The 19261-nt window shown below is 39.3% G+C and overlaps 3 protein-coding genes across 4 annotated transcripts; 1 reads left to right on the top strand and 2 right to left on the bottom strand.

Annotated features, from left to right (window-relative positions):
- Position 1: 1 nt before the first annotated feature.
- On the bottom strand, positions 2 to 16804 carry LOC124637742 (DNA (cytosine-5)-methyltransferase PliMCI-like). Of its 2 annotated transcripts, none has more exons than XM_047174381.1 (8): positions 16589 to 16804; positions 8417 to 8516; positions 7766 to 8228; positions 5459 to 5672; positions 2366 to 5369; positions 1702 to 1882; positions 764 to 945; positions 2 to 247 (listed from the first exon to the last, which is right to left on the bottom strand). In XM_047174381.1, the coding sequence occupies exons 1-8, from the start codon at positions 16597 to 16599 to the stop codon at positions 164 to 166; spliced, it is 4239 nt and encodes a 1412-aa protein (XP_047030337.1). In that variant the 5' UTR covers positions 16600 to 16804; the 3' UTR covers positions 2 to 163. The 2 variants fall into 2 exon arrangements, with proteins under 2 accessions (XP_047030337.1, XP_047030336.1); XM_047174380.1 differs by lacking the exon at positions 16589 to 16804 and adding an exon at positions 9129 to 9428.
- LOC124637744 (serine--tRNA ligase, mitochondrial-like) lies at positions 15109 to 17439 on the top strand. The gene is made up of 4 exons (XM_047174383.1): positions 15109 to 15856; positions 16387 to 16574; positions 16800 to 16967; positions 17112 to 17439. The coding sequence occupies exons 1-4, from the start codon at positions 15254 to 15256 to the stop codon at positions 17425 to 17427; spliced, it is 1275 nt and encodes a 424-aa protein (XP_047030339.1). The 5' UTR covers positions 15109 to 15253; the 3' UTR covers positions 17428 to 17439.
- On the bottom strand, positions 17430 to 18657 carry LOC124637745 (KRR1 small subunit processome component homolog). Its single transcript, XM_047174384.1, has one exon. It carries the CDS (start codon positions 18532 to 18534, stop codon positions 17494 to 17496), a length of 1041 nt encoding a protein of 346 aa, XP_047030340.1. The 5' UTR covers positions 18535 to 18657; the 3' UTR covers positions 17430 to 17493.
- Between the last annotated feature and the right edge of the window lie 604 nt (positions 18658 to 19261).

Here is a 19261-nt window from a genome sequence, read left to right as displayed (position 1 = left end):
ATAATATTTTATTTTTTATTAATGTATTGGTCATAAACATAGTAAACTATAACATAAGTCATGATTGTATCAAAACTGTAGAAGGAAACAAACTTACATAATATCATTACTTCAACATGATGTACTAGAAAAGTTCGTCTAATAGCTATTTTACAATAATTGTTTATGTTGCTATACTGGAAGCTAATGCTGCCCTTATCTCTCTTCCCAAAGCGGCCCCTAAAGGCGGCGGCACAGCATTCCCAACCTGCCAACAAAAATCAACGTTATGTTACTCATAAGTTACATGATGTTGCTAATTCTCATTTCAGTATTTATTTTTAACTAGCTTCTGCCCGCGGTTTCACTCGCGTCCCGGATGGTTACAAAATCTATCTTATGTCCTTCTCCCGGGTCTAAGCTACCTCCCTTTTTTTTTTTGCCAATTGTCAGCTAAATCGGTTCAGCCGTTCTTGAATTATAAGTGGAGTAACTAACACGACTTTCTTATAAATATTCAGCTGAATCCGGTGAGACTGGAAGCCGACCCCAACATAGTTTGGGAAAAGGCTCGGAGGATGATGAGTTCTTTTTTTGCGTGCTTGAGAGAACTTCTGCACGAACTCTGATAAAAAGTAGCCTATAGCCTTCTTCGATTAATGGGCTATCTAACATTGAAAGAATTTTCAAATCAGACCAGTAGTTCCTGAGATTAGAGCGTTCAAGTGAACAAACTCTTCAGCTTTATAATAAAAAATAAAAATATAGTATAGATAAGAACTACCTGTCGGTGTTTGTCTTGTATGGAGCCGGCGAACACATAGGTGTCTGGGAAGCCCTGAGACCTGGCGCACTCGCGCACCGACACGACGCGGTTCTGTTCCGGGTGAAGCACTCGGCCTTGCTTGCCCATTGGCTCGGGGTCCGTCACCGTGGTGCTGAAGTAGCCGTCCCAGCAAACACGACCTGGAATTTATTTATTCATGCAAATGCAACATATTCTAAATAGTGAAAACTTGAAATTGGCTATATCCTACTTATAATAATTACTATTGTATTATGTACTATTGTATTATATTGTATAATGAAAAATAAAATACTATACCTACTCTTAGAGGAGCACGTGGTCAAGTAAAAGTCGACCAAAAGTTAAGTATGGAATAACAAACATTCACACATCCACCTAAACTTTTCCATTTATAAACTTATTTCTGCGATTTTGAGGCCTGCCGCGTCCTACCTGGATTAAATCTAAGGTTAAGGTAGAGTTCCGTGCATCGTGATCGATCGCAGCCGCGCGCGGCCTACGACAGTCGTCGATCGCTCGCGACAATAGTCACCTATGAAAATGTATGGCACCGCTGCCGAGGCCCGCGACAGACGCGCGGCCGACGAATGGCGTGCGCCGCGTGCGGCAATTCTTGAAATCGCGCGATTAATCCATGAATGGTTGACCATCTTGAAATAACCAGTTCTTCCGTGTTTCGGAAGGCATCATGAATTTGTAGTTTTCGGCTGTCATTTGAACATCTTTGGAAGTCTTTACGGGTAGTTTGAAGCCAGAAAGTCTGACAACCAGGTTTACCAAGAGGTTGCCCGGGGTAACTGGGTTGAGGACAGAGAGGCAGTCGCTCTATGTAAAACACTGTTACTCAGCTGCATTTGGTAAGACTGGCCCTGACATGGTTGAGAATAGGTTAAGTAGATGATGTGGTGACATACCGTAGAGGCCGGCCCAGTTGTTGTGCCGGTTGGCGGTGTGCGGCAGACACCAGGGGATGAGCGTGTTCTCCTGCTTGTCGTGCGGGCTGCACGCGCCGCCCGCCGCGCACGCGCACACGCCGCGCGGGGCGCCGCCTGCTGACCGCCCCGCCCGACGGTCGTCGTAACGGTACTGCAGCACCTGACACACACAACAGACAACTAATCAGAAACCATGATATACAAACTGTTGATTTGCATCTGTGCAATATTTCAGGAGGTTGACATAAAATACGGTCTATAATCGATTGGAACTACAGTAGAGGGAAAATAACTAACATGCGCTCCTTTTTGTCATTGTAATTTAGTAGTATTTCAGAACTAACCCAATTTTATGAATGATCGTTGCGTATGCAATGTATTGGTTTTAAGGCCAATAAATACCACACGCGCCAAGCTTAAATATGGCTAGATGACACTAACGAATTTCCGTAAATAAAAATATAAAAAAAATACATTATTTTTTGTTGATTTGGGTAGAGAATCATTAGCATAATTACGCCCTTGAATATTGCACGGATGCAAATCAATAGCTTGTATACGCAGTAACAACAAAATATGAGAGAAGGAAATCCCAACTCTTTTCAATGCTTTTGAATTACTTCCAACACTTAGCACAAATTACCTTGCATTTAGTTCCATCCGACAGTGTCACCGATATATTCGGCAGATCTCTCCAATCCGAACCTGGTGTGGTCGGTATTCTGCATATTCTCGCCTGAATTAATGGCGCCATGTTCTTGCAAATGTGGTCACGAAGCTTAGCGTTTTCGTCTTTGCTCCTGACCAGGCGTTGGAAATGGCTTTCAGGCATGGATCCATATTCGATTTCAATTTTGTTTGCACCATTGCATATTCGAGGAAGATCGCTCATAGCGTCTCGTATGGTACACGTTCTCCGGGGAGCAGATTCGTCCCAGTGAATGTTTGTACCAAATCGTTTACCGTCTATGGTTGTAGTGAGAGAGCACGCACGTCTGCTGAACACGTGCGTGGGTTCCGGATAGCTCGGCAGCTTGTACCCGGGGGCGGCTGCCAGGATAATCAGCCTTCGTCTCGTCTGTGGAACCCCATAGTTGCCAGCTTGCAAGATACCGAACGTGCACTGATATCCCATGTCGAGTAGTGCCCTCAAGGTTAGTTTCAAAACCATGCCTTTCTTGAAAGCCACGAAGTTTCTTACGTTTTCCAGTATAAAATATTTCGGCCGATAAAAATCACAGTACGATAAGTATGAAGCTACTAGAGAGTTTTTAAAATTAGAATACTCTCTCGAATTGAACCTGTTCATTCCAGAGAAACCTTGACACGGGGGCCCGCCGCACAGCAGTTCCACTTCACCCTGCTGGGGCAGGCGATGTCCGCCCGTGCTGTGCGTGGCGCCAGACATTACTTCCCTCAGGAGCGCATTACAATCTTCATTAAAAACGATGCAGTTCTTATTGTTCAGTGCATAAGCATGTGCAGCAGCCTCCACGTTCTCGATAGCCCACCTGCATTCGGCGACACCGGCCCGGTGTAAGCCTTCTGATAATCCACCGCATCCAGCAAACACATCGAGAGTTCTAAGTGGTCGTACCGAAATTTGTTCCAATTTGTTTTCAGTTGCTTCTACAGGCTTACTAGACTTTCCTTTACCCTTTCCTTTGTCTTTGCCGCGTTCAGTGCGTCCAACACTTACAGCGTGATGTGGCACATCTACAAACTGACCTTTGGATTTATCAAAAGCCATTCTAAAGTAAAACCGACTTGGGTCTCTCTCTAGCCATTCGGCCAAGGTATATTGTGGTGGAACATTTTGTTCATAAATTAGATGACATGGTCCTACAACTGCAGAAAAAGGCACGTCACGAATTTCTTCGCTCCAATAGACCACATTAACGTCTTCATGTTGAGGAAATCTGCTAGTCGTGTTTTCAGGTCTATAAAGTACATTAACTTTTAAATAGATATCTTGTGGAACTATTAAAGGTCCCTCTCCTACAGCAGTGACGGCTGCTACATAGCCAACACAGAATGGTTCCCCAGTGTCTATGTTCGACCCGCGCAAGTTATTGTCACTCTTCCTGTAATATTCAGGGTAAACATCCTCATCGACTTTCTCTAACTTTGGTTTAACATTGCTGCTAGCATTAGTGAGTGTGTTTTTCAACTTGAATGTTCCTGGCTTGAGGAACACGCCACAACCTTTCTTGTAATCGTGATCTTGCCACCTTACTAATGTCCACTCTGTTCTGTTTTCAGGCACCAAACTGGATTTTTCTAACAGTTTTCCAAATACTTTAGGTATGTTCTTAGCATCCCTTCTAGTTTTTCTCTCACAGGATGGACAAAAGCGGTGTTGTCTTAGCGGATTAGGACAAATAGGGTCTTTAGGTAAATCTTCGAATCGCGCTGTAAACCTTTCGTAATATTTATTGTAAAAATATGTTTTACCATCATCATCAAAGTGTTTGTCATCTACTTCCTTACCACCTAATTTGAACCAATCATCAGGAATCTCTCCTTTTTCAACACAGGCTTTCCTTAATATTGATGAAAGTGGAGCACCATGACAGCATCTGTCTGCTAAAAACACTTCCCTGGGGTCACTAACCTCACCTAGAACGGTATCTGAAGCTCTTATAAAAACTTCTGCATGGCAATACCCTGATTTAGAATTAATCGTTTCTCTCCACATGTAAACAACCCTGGCAACCAAAGCAGGAATATTGGGTTGAGAAGTTTCGACCATTACAAAGTCGCCATTACACAGCTCTGCTCCATCAATCTCGACTTTTTCATAATACACCTTAGTGGCATCAGATTTAGTAGGCTCGCCCACCCAATTAATTTTCCTGTTATTTGACCCAGTTAACTTGACAGGAACTGTATCCTCTATCTTGTCGTGTTGTTTTTTTTCAGCCATTTGTTGATATTCCTCTTCATCATCTGGGTCGGAATCTTCTGCCTGTTCTACTGCCATGTTAGGGCAAAATCTTCTTACGCAGGCTTTTTTAGTGCGGCCATGACCACCAAACTTAGCCATCGCTCGACAAGCATTGCATTCACCACAATCCGGTAGTTGACATGCTTCACAAACGCCACATCGTTTTCTTCTTAGAACCAACTCATGATTAGTTTTATCCAATTGATTTGTAAAAAAGCTTTCAAATGTTTTCCTAACAAGGGGGGTCGTCGTAGCTTTAGTCCAAGCCTTTTTGTCAACCTTTTTGTAATCAATTTTAGTGCGGAATTTACGTTTGCCGAATTTTATACCCATGAGCTTAATTAATTCTCTAATGCATGGTAATGTAATTAAAGGTGCATCATCTTCATCAGCTTCTAGGCTTAGTACTTGATCACATACAAACTGAGCATGCTTGTGAAGCATTTCTTCAGTCATTTTCATATCATTTAATTCAGGAATACTCGACTCTCTTATAACTTCTAGCAACTCCTCATAAGAGGGCTGAAGATAATGATACTCTTCTAAATATTCAACAACAACTTTACTAAGCCATATCTTCTCATATAGGTTATTCATAAGAGGTGTATACTGTTCACTTGGCTTTAACAAATTGTATTCTCCAAATTCTGTTGACAAGGTGATACAATTCCTGTTACCGCCATCAAAGCCATGTATGAACCTGAAAAAAAAAAACACTCAACATATTATATACTGTATGTATTCTGTATTTGTGTTACTATGAACAATTAGAGGAAATATGTCACTCACCATTCAATGATGGGGCCAACATCTTTGACAGGAACTGACTCCTCATCAATTTCAGTTGAATCGGAACATATCGATTTCAAATACCCAGACATGTAGATTCGCACGTCATTTTCAACAAGACCACCATCTATCGGGCATAGATGACCCTGTTCATCAAATATAGAAAAACTTGTGATATTGGTCTGTGGTCGCTCCATAATATCTCCATCGTCACCTGAAAATACAATAATTTATTATCATTTAAACAAATTAGATGACATGCCCGCAAATATTTTTACACGCTTTTTATTAGCTTCACCTGTATGTTTGTAACCGACTTCTTTGGGCGCGATTTTGACCCACTTTAAACGGCCAGATTTCGTTCAAACTTTGTAGATTTATTGAGGACCGATGACAATACACTAATTTGATAAAATTATTCCATTTTTAACCGACTTCCCAAAAAGGAGGAGGTTCTCAATTCGGCCAGTATGTTTTTTTTCTATGTATGTACATCGATTACTCCGAGGTTTATAGACCGATTTACGTGATTCTTTTTTTGTTCGACTCGGAATAGCTGCCAGTTGGTCCCATAGTCATCAGGTCAGGATCTGATGAAGGAAACCCTGAGAAATCGAGGGCAACCTTCGAAAGTTGTAGGCATACATATGATAAAAACTTGACACTCAGGTGTACGCCTAAAAGCACTATTCAACTGTGAAGATTTGGAGCTGACCTGATGATGGAGACCAGAGAGGGTCGAGGGAACTCGACAACTGAATATGTAAACTACCTCGTGTTTGGGCTTAAATTATTTGTATTGACAAAACCTTTGCAACAGTGAAGGTTTGGAGCTGACCTGATGATGGAGACCAGAGAAAGTCGAGGGAACTCGACAACTGAATATGTAAACTACCTCGTGTTTGGGCTTAAATTATTTGTATTGACAATACCTTTGCAACAGTGAAGGTTTGGAGCTGACCTGATGATGGAGACCAGAGAAAGTCGAGGGAACTCGACAACTGAATATGTAAACTACCTCGTGTTTGGGCTTAAATTATTTGTATTGACAAAACCTTTGCAACAGTGAAGGTTTGGAGCTGACCTGATGATGAAGACCAGAGAAAGTCGAGGGAACTCGATAACTGAATATGTAAACAGGCCCGCCGTAAGCGGGCGTGCAGCGCGTGCACAGCACACGGGCGGCACATCCTAGGGGGCGGCAAATCTAGCGAGTTATCACGTAATATTTAAAAAATACAATATCTTTTGATCATTTGATTTCAATAATTCCGAACACAGCAATAGCGCTAAGAATATTACTTACACTGCCGGTTTCAGTACATCTGTTGAAAGGACGTTTTCAAAATTATAGATTCTTAAAAACGATTTAAGATCAACCAGTGGCGTAGCGTGGAGCAAATGCTATTTAGGGGGCGGCAAAATTAAACCAATAAAATTTCAGAAAAAGCCGCCCTAGCTTTGGTCGTCTCTTATTAATTTTGACTGTTTCACCCTTTGCATCCCCAAAAAAATTCGCGCTCGCAGCGCTCGCTGCGCTCGCGGCTCCATGTCAGATCTCGCATTTTATCTTTGTTTAATTGTTGAGGCAATTCAATTCCGAAAAAACATTTTTCGCGCTACCGTTATGGCTTTTTATGATATGTTTACTTCATGAAAACTCTAAGGACCCACGCTTTTTTTTTATATATATTTTTTTGTATTCACACTATTATTAATTTATATTCATTGAAATTTTTAACACTATTTCCTTAATTTAAATTCATTAAAATTTATTTTTTATTTTTTAGTTCGGTTTTCTATAAAAAGCGTATTTTTTAGTTTTTTTAAACTATTATTTATTGAAATGACATCTATAAAAACATTCTTTTTAAATGTATGGTGATAAAACTATTATTTTATCTCACTAGCTCATCAGCTAATTTGTGGTTGTATAAATTCTGACTAGCCAGGTAGAAGTTGCAATCTCCCACTAGTAAAGTGGAATAATAAATAATAGTACATAATCACTAGATAAACACGCTTTTAGAAATGTATGTAAAAACCAAAAAAATCCGGCTCCATTATTAAACCTTCTCCTAACAATAACAAGTTTTGTTTAGGCTAAGATACAATGTTCCATCATGAAGTTTCAGTTCTCCTGGCTCCATCATCAGATCAGTTTGACAGTACCATATTATTATATGCCAATTTTTTCGTTCTACATTCCTTACTTAGTTACACACAGGTCAACTTAACAAAAAAGTGGTAAAAATATTTTACTTTTGGAACTATGAAGTTTTTGGACTAAATAATTTTATGACCAACCTGATGCTAGGACAAGTTTTTCATTAGTCAATGCAATGTACTCTTCAACAGCGTCCTGAGGGTGTCCTTGATAATATATTAGGTCAGAATTGTTTAAAAATTGACTGCAGATGTTACATTTTTCATTATCCGGAAGAGACTTTTGAGCACTAGCCAATTCATTTTCAGATTTGCCATTTTCTTTTGGTTCTTGTTCGGAGCCATCCTGTTTTTGGATTTGCATCTGATCATCCATTTTGTTGTCACCGTCTGGCGAATCTTGTGTGTCAGAAATTTCATCGACTTCGGTTTTTGAACTAGTTTCTTCATCATTTTTGAAAGTTTTAGAATCATCTTCATTTATTGCAGCATCTACACAACTTTTACCTACTTCAACTTTTAAGTTTTCGCTGTTTTTATTATCTTCAGTTATATTATCTACACTGTTTTCCTTAGATTCGTCACCATCATATTTAAGTTTTTTCTGGAACAGAGAATTATTCAATCAATACAATGTTGGCCACCTTACCTATGGATTTTAATGTGAACTTGCTGTTTCCCACAGCTGCCTGTTGGGCAAACTTCCCAATGGAAATAGTTTTTTTGAGTTCTGTACCTTTTGAGGCTTCATTAGAGATAACATATTAATCAGCACCAAATAAGATTACTTACTGGAGTAATTTCATTTCCATCAGGGCTCCTATTCCTTTTGGAGGGGAACATAGTAGTGATCTTCTGTTGATTGCCATTGCGTGGAGACCTCCTCGTAGCACTACAATTGTAAATTATAATTCACTTTCTATTAAAAAGTAATTTAATATTAAGAAATAGTTGATTGGCTGACGAACTTACACCTACTTGTTTCACAAAAAAAATATTTTTTTTCATTACTGAGACTAGTATTTTTAAGATCCAGTCAGTGTAACAAAGGGTGGTAGGACTTCTAATAAAAATCCTTTAAATGGTCATGTTTATTTCTATCATATAAAAGGGCTAAAAATAAGGCATTGTTAACGAGCATTGGAGCAGTCAGAGACTTGGGACACAGACTTTGATGTGGCTAGACCACTATTATATTATTGATGCTTATATAAAAAAATTACAAGATCTAAGCATTACTGCCACACTGTTGCACAGCATACTTGATCCTTGTATAGAAAAGTAGGTATACTAGGACTATCAGTAGCTAAGGACCTGTAGAATAATGCTATGAAACAAGAAGCTTAAAACATACTTCGAAGATCTTGGAAAGTTCTACTGCAACACTACTACTATTGCAACTGTTCGATCGCAGGTTAGCTCTATTCAGATTTGTGACTGCGTATTTTACAAGAAATATGCTCATGAGAAGAAGAAAAATTACATAAAGAAATAAAATACTTACACTTGAGAAGGAGACTTAGTTTTACCAGCAGGTGAAACAATTTTTTCAGCATTTTTTTGTAAATTTACAAGAACACTACCACTTTGCACAGGCATTTTTGGATATACTTTATCCCTATAACCGAATTTACAACTGGTTCACGTTAAACCAAGTTCATGTTTCTTATCAACAGGTTGTGAAAGAAAAAGAAATACTATCAGTGCGGTAATTATGAATAAAAGAAAGACTTTTGAAAGACTTGCAAGAAAAAAGGCGCCAAAACCAAGTATTGTGGTTTTTGTACTTTGACAATGACATACGAAACGAACACCATTGACAGTTGCTATTTTTTTTTAGTTCGCTGTGGTTACATTATTCTATTCTATTCTATTCTATTCTATTTTTGTATATGGCAATCCGTGTCGATGTCAACTTCGACGATTCTGCCAATGACAAGTGAAATGAGAAGCAAGAAGTGCTTACAATTAAAAAAATAAATAAAAAAATATATATATATATTGATTTAAGATGGTGCTGTGGCCGATCTTGTGTAACTTAATGTGTTAGTAAGACGACACTGAAACAAACAGAAATACATTTACATATATAAAAACAACAACAAAATGTTAGTAACACATAACATAAAATATATACCACAACCATACAAACTGTGGCCTAAATATAGGCCACAGTTTATAATTTAATATTGTTTTGATTAATAAACATCAACAGCATCTGGAGCAGTTCTGGACAGGAGTGGGATAGGAGGGAACGGAAATTAGTCGGGAGAGGGATTTTAAGTTTTTGGAGACGACCATATAAATCAAAGGATGAGTTGATAGGACAGTCAAAAAATATATGGTCCAGGGTACCTTCATCCAGACCACACTCGCAGAGGGATGAATCCTGCACCCGAATTTTGCGCAGAAAGACCGGTGTACAGCAGTGACCTAACCGTATTCTGCACAGGACTGAGATTACCCGTTTAGGGTATTTTTTGAAATTGGGAAACCACGGTTTTGGTTTTACAACCGGTTGAATGGCGAAATAAGAGCTACCCTTCTTTTTGCCTGAGATGTTCCACCATTCCTGCCACGAGGTCTCAAGACTCAATTTGGGGAGGTTTAGCAGGTCATGCCCTTGAAGGGAGAAGTGTGCAAGGTCAGCGGACTCAGATGAACACGCATCTTTGGCCAATGCATCGGCACATTCATTGCCCGCTATACCGCAGTGGCTAGGGATCCAGACTAAGTGTACTTCTTTCTCTTGCCTAGTGCAGGAGAAAAGGGACTTTTTAATATCCAGGACAATAGGACAGTGGAGTTTAGTTCTAAAGGGATTCTGGGATAGGGCTTGGAGACAGCTAAGGGAGTCAGTAAATATAACTCCATAGCTAATCTCATGGGACTCTATAAAACGACAAGCTTCCAATAGTGCCACACACTCGCCTGTAAATACTGAAGACTCCTTCGGACATCTGAATTTCAAAATTATTTTAGAGTTCTGATAGTAAACCGCGGCTCCAGTACAGCCACCATTTGATTTGGAAGCATCCGTGAAGAACTTTTGAAACCCAATCCATCGTTCACCCAAAACCGCATTAAAGGCCGAATTTGCAGACGGGGAGTTTTTGGATATGCCAATGTTATAAAATATTTTAGGGGTGAAGCAAAGTACTTCATAAGGGTAATTAAATAGAGGAAGTCTGGGATGTGGAGCAATGGGGGATTCTAAATTTTGAAAAAACCGATATGCTTTTAGGAATAGGGGAATTTCTTTGTGTTCCCAATATTTGGAGCTGTGACAAAGAGTGTCAAGCTCTCTGAGTTTTGGGATGAGGGGGTGAGATGACTTGGGTATAACCCTGGATAGGAAACGGGAAGCGAGGTACTGACGTCTTAGGGCTAGGGGGGGTTCAGCGCATTCGACCTGCAAGGCGTTAATAGGCGACGACTTCATGCAACCTGAGATGATTCGAAGGCATTGAGACTGAATCCTATCTAAACCGGCCAAGGCACCTTTGTTGCTTGGAATCACCAGGTGTGACCCATAGTCCAGGATACTACGGACTAAGGCGTTGTAGACCAGTTTCATAGTGAAGGGGTGGGCCCCCCACCAGACACCAGCGAGGGCTTTCAAGATGGAGATTGCTCTTTCGCATCTTTTGATCAAGTAATTAAAGTGGTGAATCCCGGATAATTTTGAGTCTAAGAAAACGCCTAAAAATTTTGTTTTGTTGCCTATGGGGATATCTTGTCCTTGAATGTTAACTGAGACCTGAGGGATCAGTAGTTTTCGGGAAAAAATCACTACCGAGCTTTTTGGGGCGGATAACGAGAGACCATGGTCCAAAAGCCATGTGTGCAGAGAGTCCAGGGAGAGACAGAGAGATGAGGCAGCGTCCGTAATAGATGGATTTACTACATACAAGACTAGATCGTCAGCGTACTGTAAAAGGTGGCAGTCAGAATTAAGGCAGGAGCCAATGTCTGCTGTATACAGGTTGTATAGTAGAGGGCTTAGAACTGAGCCTTGGGGAAGGCCCTTCCACGTCTGTCTCACCTCAAATACCTCCCCCTGCACTCTGAGCATCAAAGAGCGAGACATGAGGAGTGCGCATATACATTGTACCATCTTACCCGGAATCCTCAGCTGTTGCAATTTTTGCCTGAGAACAGGAAGAAGGACGCTGTCGTATGCGGAAGAGATGTCAAGGAAAGTGGCTACAGCGGATTCATTTTTGGAAAAGGCTGTACGGATATCAGTAACCAAAATTGCCACACTGTCCATGGTGCTAAGCCCCTTTCTAAAGCCAAACTGACTACTCGGCAGTAGATCCCTAGACTCCACCAACCACTCAAGTCTGTTTTTAATTAAATGTTCCAATATCTTGGCCAACACTGAGGACAAAGCAATTGGTCTAAGGCCATTCGGATCATCAGCAGTCTTGCCGGGCTTCAAAAGGGGAATTACTATCTGAGCTTTCCACTGTTCAGGAACCCAACCAAATTGATAGCAATAATTTATTATTCCTAAAAAATATTTTTTTGCTTCAAAACCAAAATGAACTGCAAATGAGTACGGTATGCCGTCTATGCCAGGGGCGGAATCCCTAACATGACGTAATACCGCATCAAGTTCCTCCAACGAAAATGGTTCATTCATAGGATCATCCACAATATTTACAGACGGGAGCAGAAGTTCTGAGGAAGAAGGAACATAGGCTGGAGCAATTTTGTCGAAAAAGGATTCAGCAGTTTCTCTCGAGATAGGGGAAGAGATAGATGGGGAGCAGCCTCGCCTGAAACGATTAATGCTCTTCCAAACTGCTGAAATGGGAGTGGAAGGGGATAGAGAAGTGCAAAACTTAACCCAACCGCGACGTTTCTTCTTGCGAAGAAGCCGCCGAGATTGAGCTAACACTCGTCTGTACCGTATAAGATTGTCGCTATTCATCGCATCATTGTACTGTTTTTCGGTCTCTTTTCTTTCTTTAATAACCGATGTGCATTCTTGATCCCACCACGGGGGTGACGGGATTTTATTTCTGGCACAGTTACGCAACGGAAATGTAGAGTCTGCGCTTGAGGTAATGGCCGAGATAAAGCCATCGTAACAGCTCTTAGCATGGCAGTGACCAGAAGAATCTTGGAAACTTGAAGTTAAATTTGGAAGCACACTAATTTTCTCCTCCAGTAAAGATGCAAACCTCGACCAATCAGGTTTGGACAAGTTGTACTTCAATAGTGGAGGAGACGTTTTCTCTAAATAAGTTTTATTAATTAAAGTTACAACAATGGGGTAATGGTCGCTACCATGCGTCAGAGTAGTACATTCCCAATGAATTGATGCCGCCAACTCTACTGAACAGAATGTGAGGTCTACACAACTCTTTTGCTGTCCTGGAAGGGATCTACGAGTAGGACTACCATCATTTAAGATGCAAAGGTCTAAATCATCCAAGATTTCTACTAAACCTTCCCCAAACGAATCACAACGATTGGAGCCCCATCTAAAGTGGTGACAGTTGAAATCACCCATGACGAGCACAGGTCCCACTATGTTATTCAAAATGTCCCTAATGGTGGTTAAAAACCTACGCTGAGGATGGGAAATATACACTGATAAAACAGTGATACCCTCAATTTTACACGCAACTATATTCATATCACCATCCAGAACCGGAAGAGTCAAGGTGGAAAGGGGAACACGATTATTAACAAGGAGAGCCGACCCTCCATAGCCATCAGATCTGTCACATCTGAGAATATTAAATAGTGGCATATTAAAACTGAGACTCGGGGTGAGCCAAGTCTCAGCTACAGAGCAAGCCAGAGGCTTGAATTTGTTGAGGAGGAATATGAGGTCGTGCTTTTTATGCCACACGCTCCTCACATTCCATTGAAGGAATACTTGGCGAGGCGCCATTTCTAATATTTAATAAAAGGTTAGTTAGTTGGTAGGCAACGTTGGACGGTAATTGGGTATTATTGGTGGATAGAATTGTAGATAGAAGTTTAATAAGAATATCTATTATTGAGGAAACATTATTATCAATGAATGGGTTATTCAGAGCGCAGCCATCAGGCTGTGAAGGTGCAGGGGAGTTAATAATCTGCTGATGGGCAGCTTTATCATAAGAGGGAGATAGAGGGGCATGGGTCTTTGGCTTAAGGAAAACAGTTTTGCGGTATGACTGAGTGGGGGCGGGAATAGCTTTTGCAGCATTAGCATAATTGCGAGAAGGAAGTGGGACAGATTTGCTAGCTTCAGCATATGAAAGGGACTTCTCAGCCATAACCGTCTTAATGGCCTTCTGTCTACCCAACTCCGGGCATGATTTGCTATTTGCAAAATGATTCCCTGAGCAGAGCACACAGAATGCCTCCGCCTCAGAAGTGCTGCAACCATCACCAGGGTGATCATGGCCGCACTTACTGCAGCGAGGCTTGGACCGACACACTAGTTCCACATGACCAAACCTGCAGCACTTACGGCACTGGATGGTGGGATAAACATATTGCTGAACTGGAAGGGAGGTGTAACAGCAAAATACTCTTTGAGGTAATACTTGGCCATCAAATGTAAGTACACATGTCTCTGTTGCCTTGAATTCAGTCACTCCATCAATAACTACTTTCCTGTTTATGCGACGAACTTTCAGGATTTCACCACAACCTGAAGGGACCTGTAAGTACTTTTGGACTTCCTCTTCATTTAAATCAGTGGGAACACCAGTCACAACTCCCATCCGAGTTATATTAAAAGTGGGGATAGAGGCAACATAGCGGTTCTTGTGTAAAATGCTGTTGATAATGAATGAGTTTGCATCCTGAGGGGATTTGAACTCTACAGATACACGGTTCCTACCAACTTTTTTAACACCATCTCGGACAACGTTAGTAATGCTATGTTTTTGTAGGAATATTCCGAATGTAACAGGGTGAAGAGAGGTACAGGCGTTAGACTGGGGCTCCAATCGAGAGACATGAACGATAAAAGGTGCCTTATCAGTAGCAGAGTACCTGCTGCGGCCAACTAGGTTTCTTTGTTGTTTGGATGGCGGGGTTGACACGCCAATGTTGGCATCATCTCCGGAGCGTTTTCTGGTATTCGAGGTTGATGGGGTCTGGGAGTCCGCGATGCTGCAAGCAACATCAGCGAGTTGGGATAGCGGATAGTTCGGGGAAAGTGGAGCATATGCAGAGATGTCGGGAGGATCGGGATCGGGGGGTTTATTTTGATCCATTATGCTTGTAAAAAAGTTGTTAGTTACCGAAATAACAGTACACCACTGGAGACAAACACAAGGACAACACACAAACACAAAACTAAGTCACAAAAGTTCACCAAAACACTTAAAACAGCTGAAAATTCTAGGCACACGTGCTAACCAAAGACACTCTGTGGCGAGAATCTTGGTTACATTATTCAACTTCAAACTAAAAGACGACAAGGCGGTATCGAGAGACTACCCTGCCCTATGGACTATGGGCAATAAAAAAAAAACAACAGGCAACAGCTGATTCTGTTATTTTGACTGAAATACTATTATTTCTCATAATATAATATTGTAAATTGCTCATTGCTATTTCTTAATTGGGTAACATCAATTACAAAGTGATTAATTATTCTTCCAATACAAAATGATATTTTACCCAATATTAAGAAATCATATTGTAACTAAATCTAAGTTTCTAAGGTTAAGTTCAACAGTAATTTTGCCGGATATTGATACGAACTATTACTGTAATTCTGAAAATTCTTTAGAAATTGACAACAATATTAAATTACGAAAAGGAGTGGGTGATGTAAATCGTGTAATGAATATGTATAAAAAATATAAAGCAACTCCTTTATCTGATAGTTCTTACCAAATAGTGCGAGAGAATCTGTACAAAGAACTAAGTTGTCTTCCTAACAAAACACACCCTTCCGTTCTGGAAAATGTCGAACCACAAGTTGTCCGAGAAATAAACCAGAAAAGAGATTTTCAATCACATCGACCTCTGGAATTCAGTGATATAACAAGGCGGCTCAATTTAGTGAGAACAGATAAATTAGGACACACTTGTGGACACAAAAGCTATTACTTCTTGGGAGAACTGGCCGAATTAGAAGAAGCATTAATCAAATACACTGTTGGTAAGCTTCTTCAAGAGAAGTTCCAACTGGTGTCAGTTCCGGATATTTTACCTAGTCAAGTTTTGGAGAGTTGCGGGATGACCATTAATAGTGATCGCACTCAGGTAACATTAGTCTACAACATTTTTGTTCCCAAAGTAAAAATATATTATTTATTGTACATTATTTGATACATAATCGAATTCCAGAACATAAAGTTGCACTAGTACATACATCCGGATATCGCTCACCTAGCAGTATAATGGCACATTTACAAAAAAAGCGAAATTGGGTTTTCACGGCCTAAGTGTTTAAAAGTGTATAATTTATAAAGTGGTAAAACGGCACGGCGTTAGTTGTTAAAACCATAAAATCTAAGATAAAATATAAAATGAAGTCATAACCTCGTTTCAAACGTTTGCAAAATCTTTGACCCTCATTTCTGTAAAATAAGAAAAAAGTAGATGTGTCATTATACTGCTAGGTGAGCGATATGGAGATACCACCTATAGTGAGATCTTATAGTTTTTAATGATATTTGTCAAAAAAATAACTGCAGCATAATTTTAGACTTACATGCCAATAAATAGAGCATTAGAATATTTTGTTATGTATGATTATGAAATTAGTATGTACAAATTTATTTCTTTTGTAGATATATTCTTTGGACCCAGTCCATCATGGTCCAGATTTGTACTTGTCGGGTACTGCTGAAATGTCCCTAGCAGGGCTGTTGATGAATACAACTCACACTGAGGAAGCCTTGCCTTTGAAACTGGCTGCAGTGAGTAGATGCTTCAGGGCAGAAACCTCAAATCTTATTGAAGAGAGAGGAATATATAGGTATTTGTTCCTACCTTATTATCATTTGCTATATTCTCCATAATTCCCCTGTTATATTTCATTATAGATATAAATTGAGTAAAACTTGTTATCATCTCAGGAAGGTGCATTTGTTTACTTTCTAGTGCATTGAGTCATGTTTTTTTAAATTATACTTTTTGATTGCTTGAACACGTTTTGTGGTACCTTTCAGGCTCATTTTTCATCATTTTTATCCATTTCCAGGGTACACCAATTTACCAAAGTCGAAATGTTTGCAGTCACTACTCCAAATCAATCTGAAAGTATGCTTGAATATCTGAGAACAAAACAAGAAGAATTATTTTCACCATTAGGATTTAATATGAGAATTCTTGACATGCCACCACATGAACTAGGAGCTCCTGCTTACAGGTATGCGTGAGGACAGCCATTTCTAAATCAACTTTATTCATTACCCTTCTGGTTTATTGCTGTCACGACATTCCTCGTCTGTCTATCCTAAAGACCGTATAGCTAGATCTTAATAAATAACATTGATTTCATTCCATTTTCCAGAAAATACGATATAGAAGCATGGATGCCTGGTCGCAATAATTATGGTGAAATATCTAGCTGCAGCAACTGTACAGATTATCAATCAAGAAGACTTCACATCAAATATGTTCATAATGATGGGACCTGCTATGTTCATACATTGAATGGCACTGCATGTGCAGTCCCAAGAATGCTGATAGCTTTATTAGAAACACATCAAGATCCAAAAGGAAAAATTTATATACCTGAAGTATTACAACCATATATGAATGGCAAAAAATATATTGCTAAAAACAACACAGTTCCAGAACTGAAGCTTATGAAAATAAAAAGATAATATAGCATTTAATAAATTTATTTATTTATGTCAAACATTGCTTAGAAATAGCACTCTAACACAGAATTATATTTCTGCCTTTTTTAGTTTAGAACCTTTTTGTTGTTTGGACAGCTTCTTCATCTTTGATTTAAATTGGTTTATGTCTACTGCAGTTTCTGTCTGGTTTTCACTAGTAGTTTGTTTCTCTTCAGGTGGTATAAAGTCTTTCTGCCGTTGTTCTTGTTTGGCACGTTTAACTTGTGCTTGCTTTTCTTCTTTTTCGTGACGTCTCTTAGCCCTCTTATGTTCATCCTTAAGGAAGTATTCACCAGTAGCGAGTTCACGATCAATTTTACTTTCTGGTTGTGGAGGTGGGAAAGGTGTGTACGGTTTCTTTTCAACTTTCTTCTTAGGTTGTTTCCTTGGGACATTTTTACTTTTGAATGTAGGTAGAAACCTATCCCAGCTCTCGTTTTTTAATCTCTGATCTTTCATGAGTTCCCTTTTGATCATTAAACTTTTAATGTTATACATAGGATGAATATTTTTCATAGTGTCCTCAACAATTCTTCTTACTTGCACTAAACCCTTGTATGGTCCTACGGCTGATACTGTGTTGCCTTGCACTAGCACATAGCATTCAGTTAATAGTTCTATAGACTTCAGAGTTACACCATTAGGGCCAATTAAACGCTGCCGCCTCTTTAAAAATGTTTCTTTTTTACGAACAAATGAATTAATCTTTATTATGTCGCATCCTATCTCATCCTCCAGGACTCGTACGGCTTGTTCAAAGGGCACACTTCGTGACAAAAGTTTCATTAAGTCTCGTGCTTTAATTATGATATAGGGATCCCATGTTTTCCGTGTCGTTTTCACAGTTATGCTGCCTTCGATAAGGTCAAGATCAGCAACAATGTAATGTTCCTTGAGCACTTTCTGCACAAGCGGCCAACATTCCTTCAAGTATTGTTCTCTGTACTTTGGAAATAGGGTTGCAAATTTGCTCTCTTCTAAAAGACCATGCGGATTATCTTCAGGTGTGAATTTCGGTATTTTCATAGCCCAAGCATTGTCTACAGGTCCAACACCTTCATTGTTAGTATCTGTATCTCCGTTTTCCATTGTTTTTGTGCCTCAAATTATTAAAATAAACGCTGTACAAATAATATTTACGGGTTATAAAGTGAGGCGCACAAACTACGAGCGGTAGGTCTTCCATTCAGTTGACAATACATACAATATTGACATTGGCAGCAATGAAAACGGCATTGACAGATCGCCTGATATGCAAAAAGCAAGGTACAAATGCATAGCTGATATGTGATGGATGATATAACTTCATAAGCATGTCTCTCCAATATAGTAATTATTGTTAAAATAAATAACGTTAATAAAGAAAATAAAAAGTATATGCTTACCATAAAAACACTCCTTATTCAGATAAATATAATTTAAAATTGGTAACATTTACGTTTTTGTACTCGGACAACACTATAATTCTAAAATTGTTGCTGGGAATTTACCGAGAATTTAAGAATAGTGATGGGAATACTTAACTTCGAAAGTAAAACTTTTGTTCGAATATATGTATTTTGATATTAAGTATAACCTGTTCTAAGTTCGAATTACTTCTTACAAATGTTTACTTCATAAGTTAATACCTATGTTGTTGTTGTTCTTATTTTACTTAAAGATCATTAAACGACATAAAATTATTAACAAACATGCGAATTGACAATTATCTCTTTTTAATTAAAAACACATTTTAGATAATAATGTTATTGGTGTCTAGTGCTCAATGTAATGTTTGTTTTTACAAGCTTTTATTTAACTTGTTATTTTTTTCTTT

Source organism: Helicoverpa zea, chromosome 16 (genome assembly GCF_022581195.2).
Source record: "Helicoverpa zea isolate HzStark_Cry1AcR chromosome 16, ilHelZeax1.1, whole genome shotgun sequence".
Classification (NCBI taxonomy): domain Eukaryota; kingdom Metazoa; phylum Arthropoda; class Insecta; order Lepidoptera; family Noctuidae; genus Helicoverpa; species Helicoverpa zea.
The sequence above is the reverse complement of the archived record's forward strand: the minus strand, read 5'-3'. Positions and strand labels throughout refer to the sequence as shown.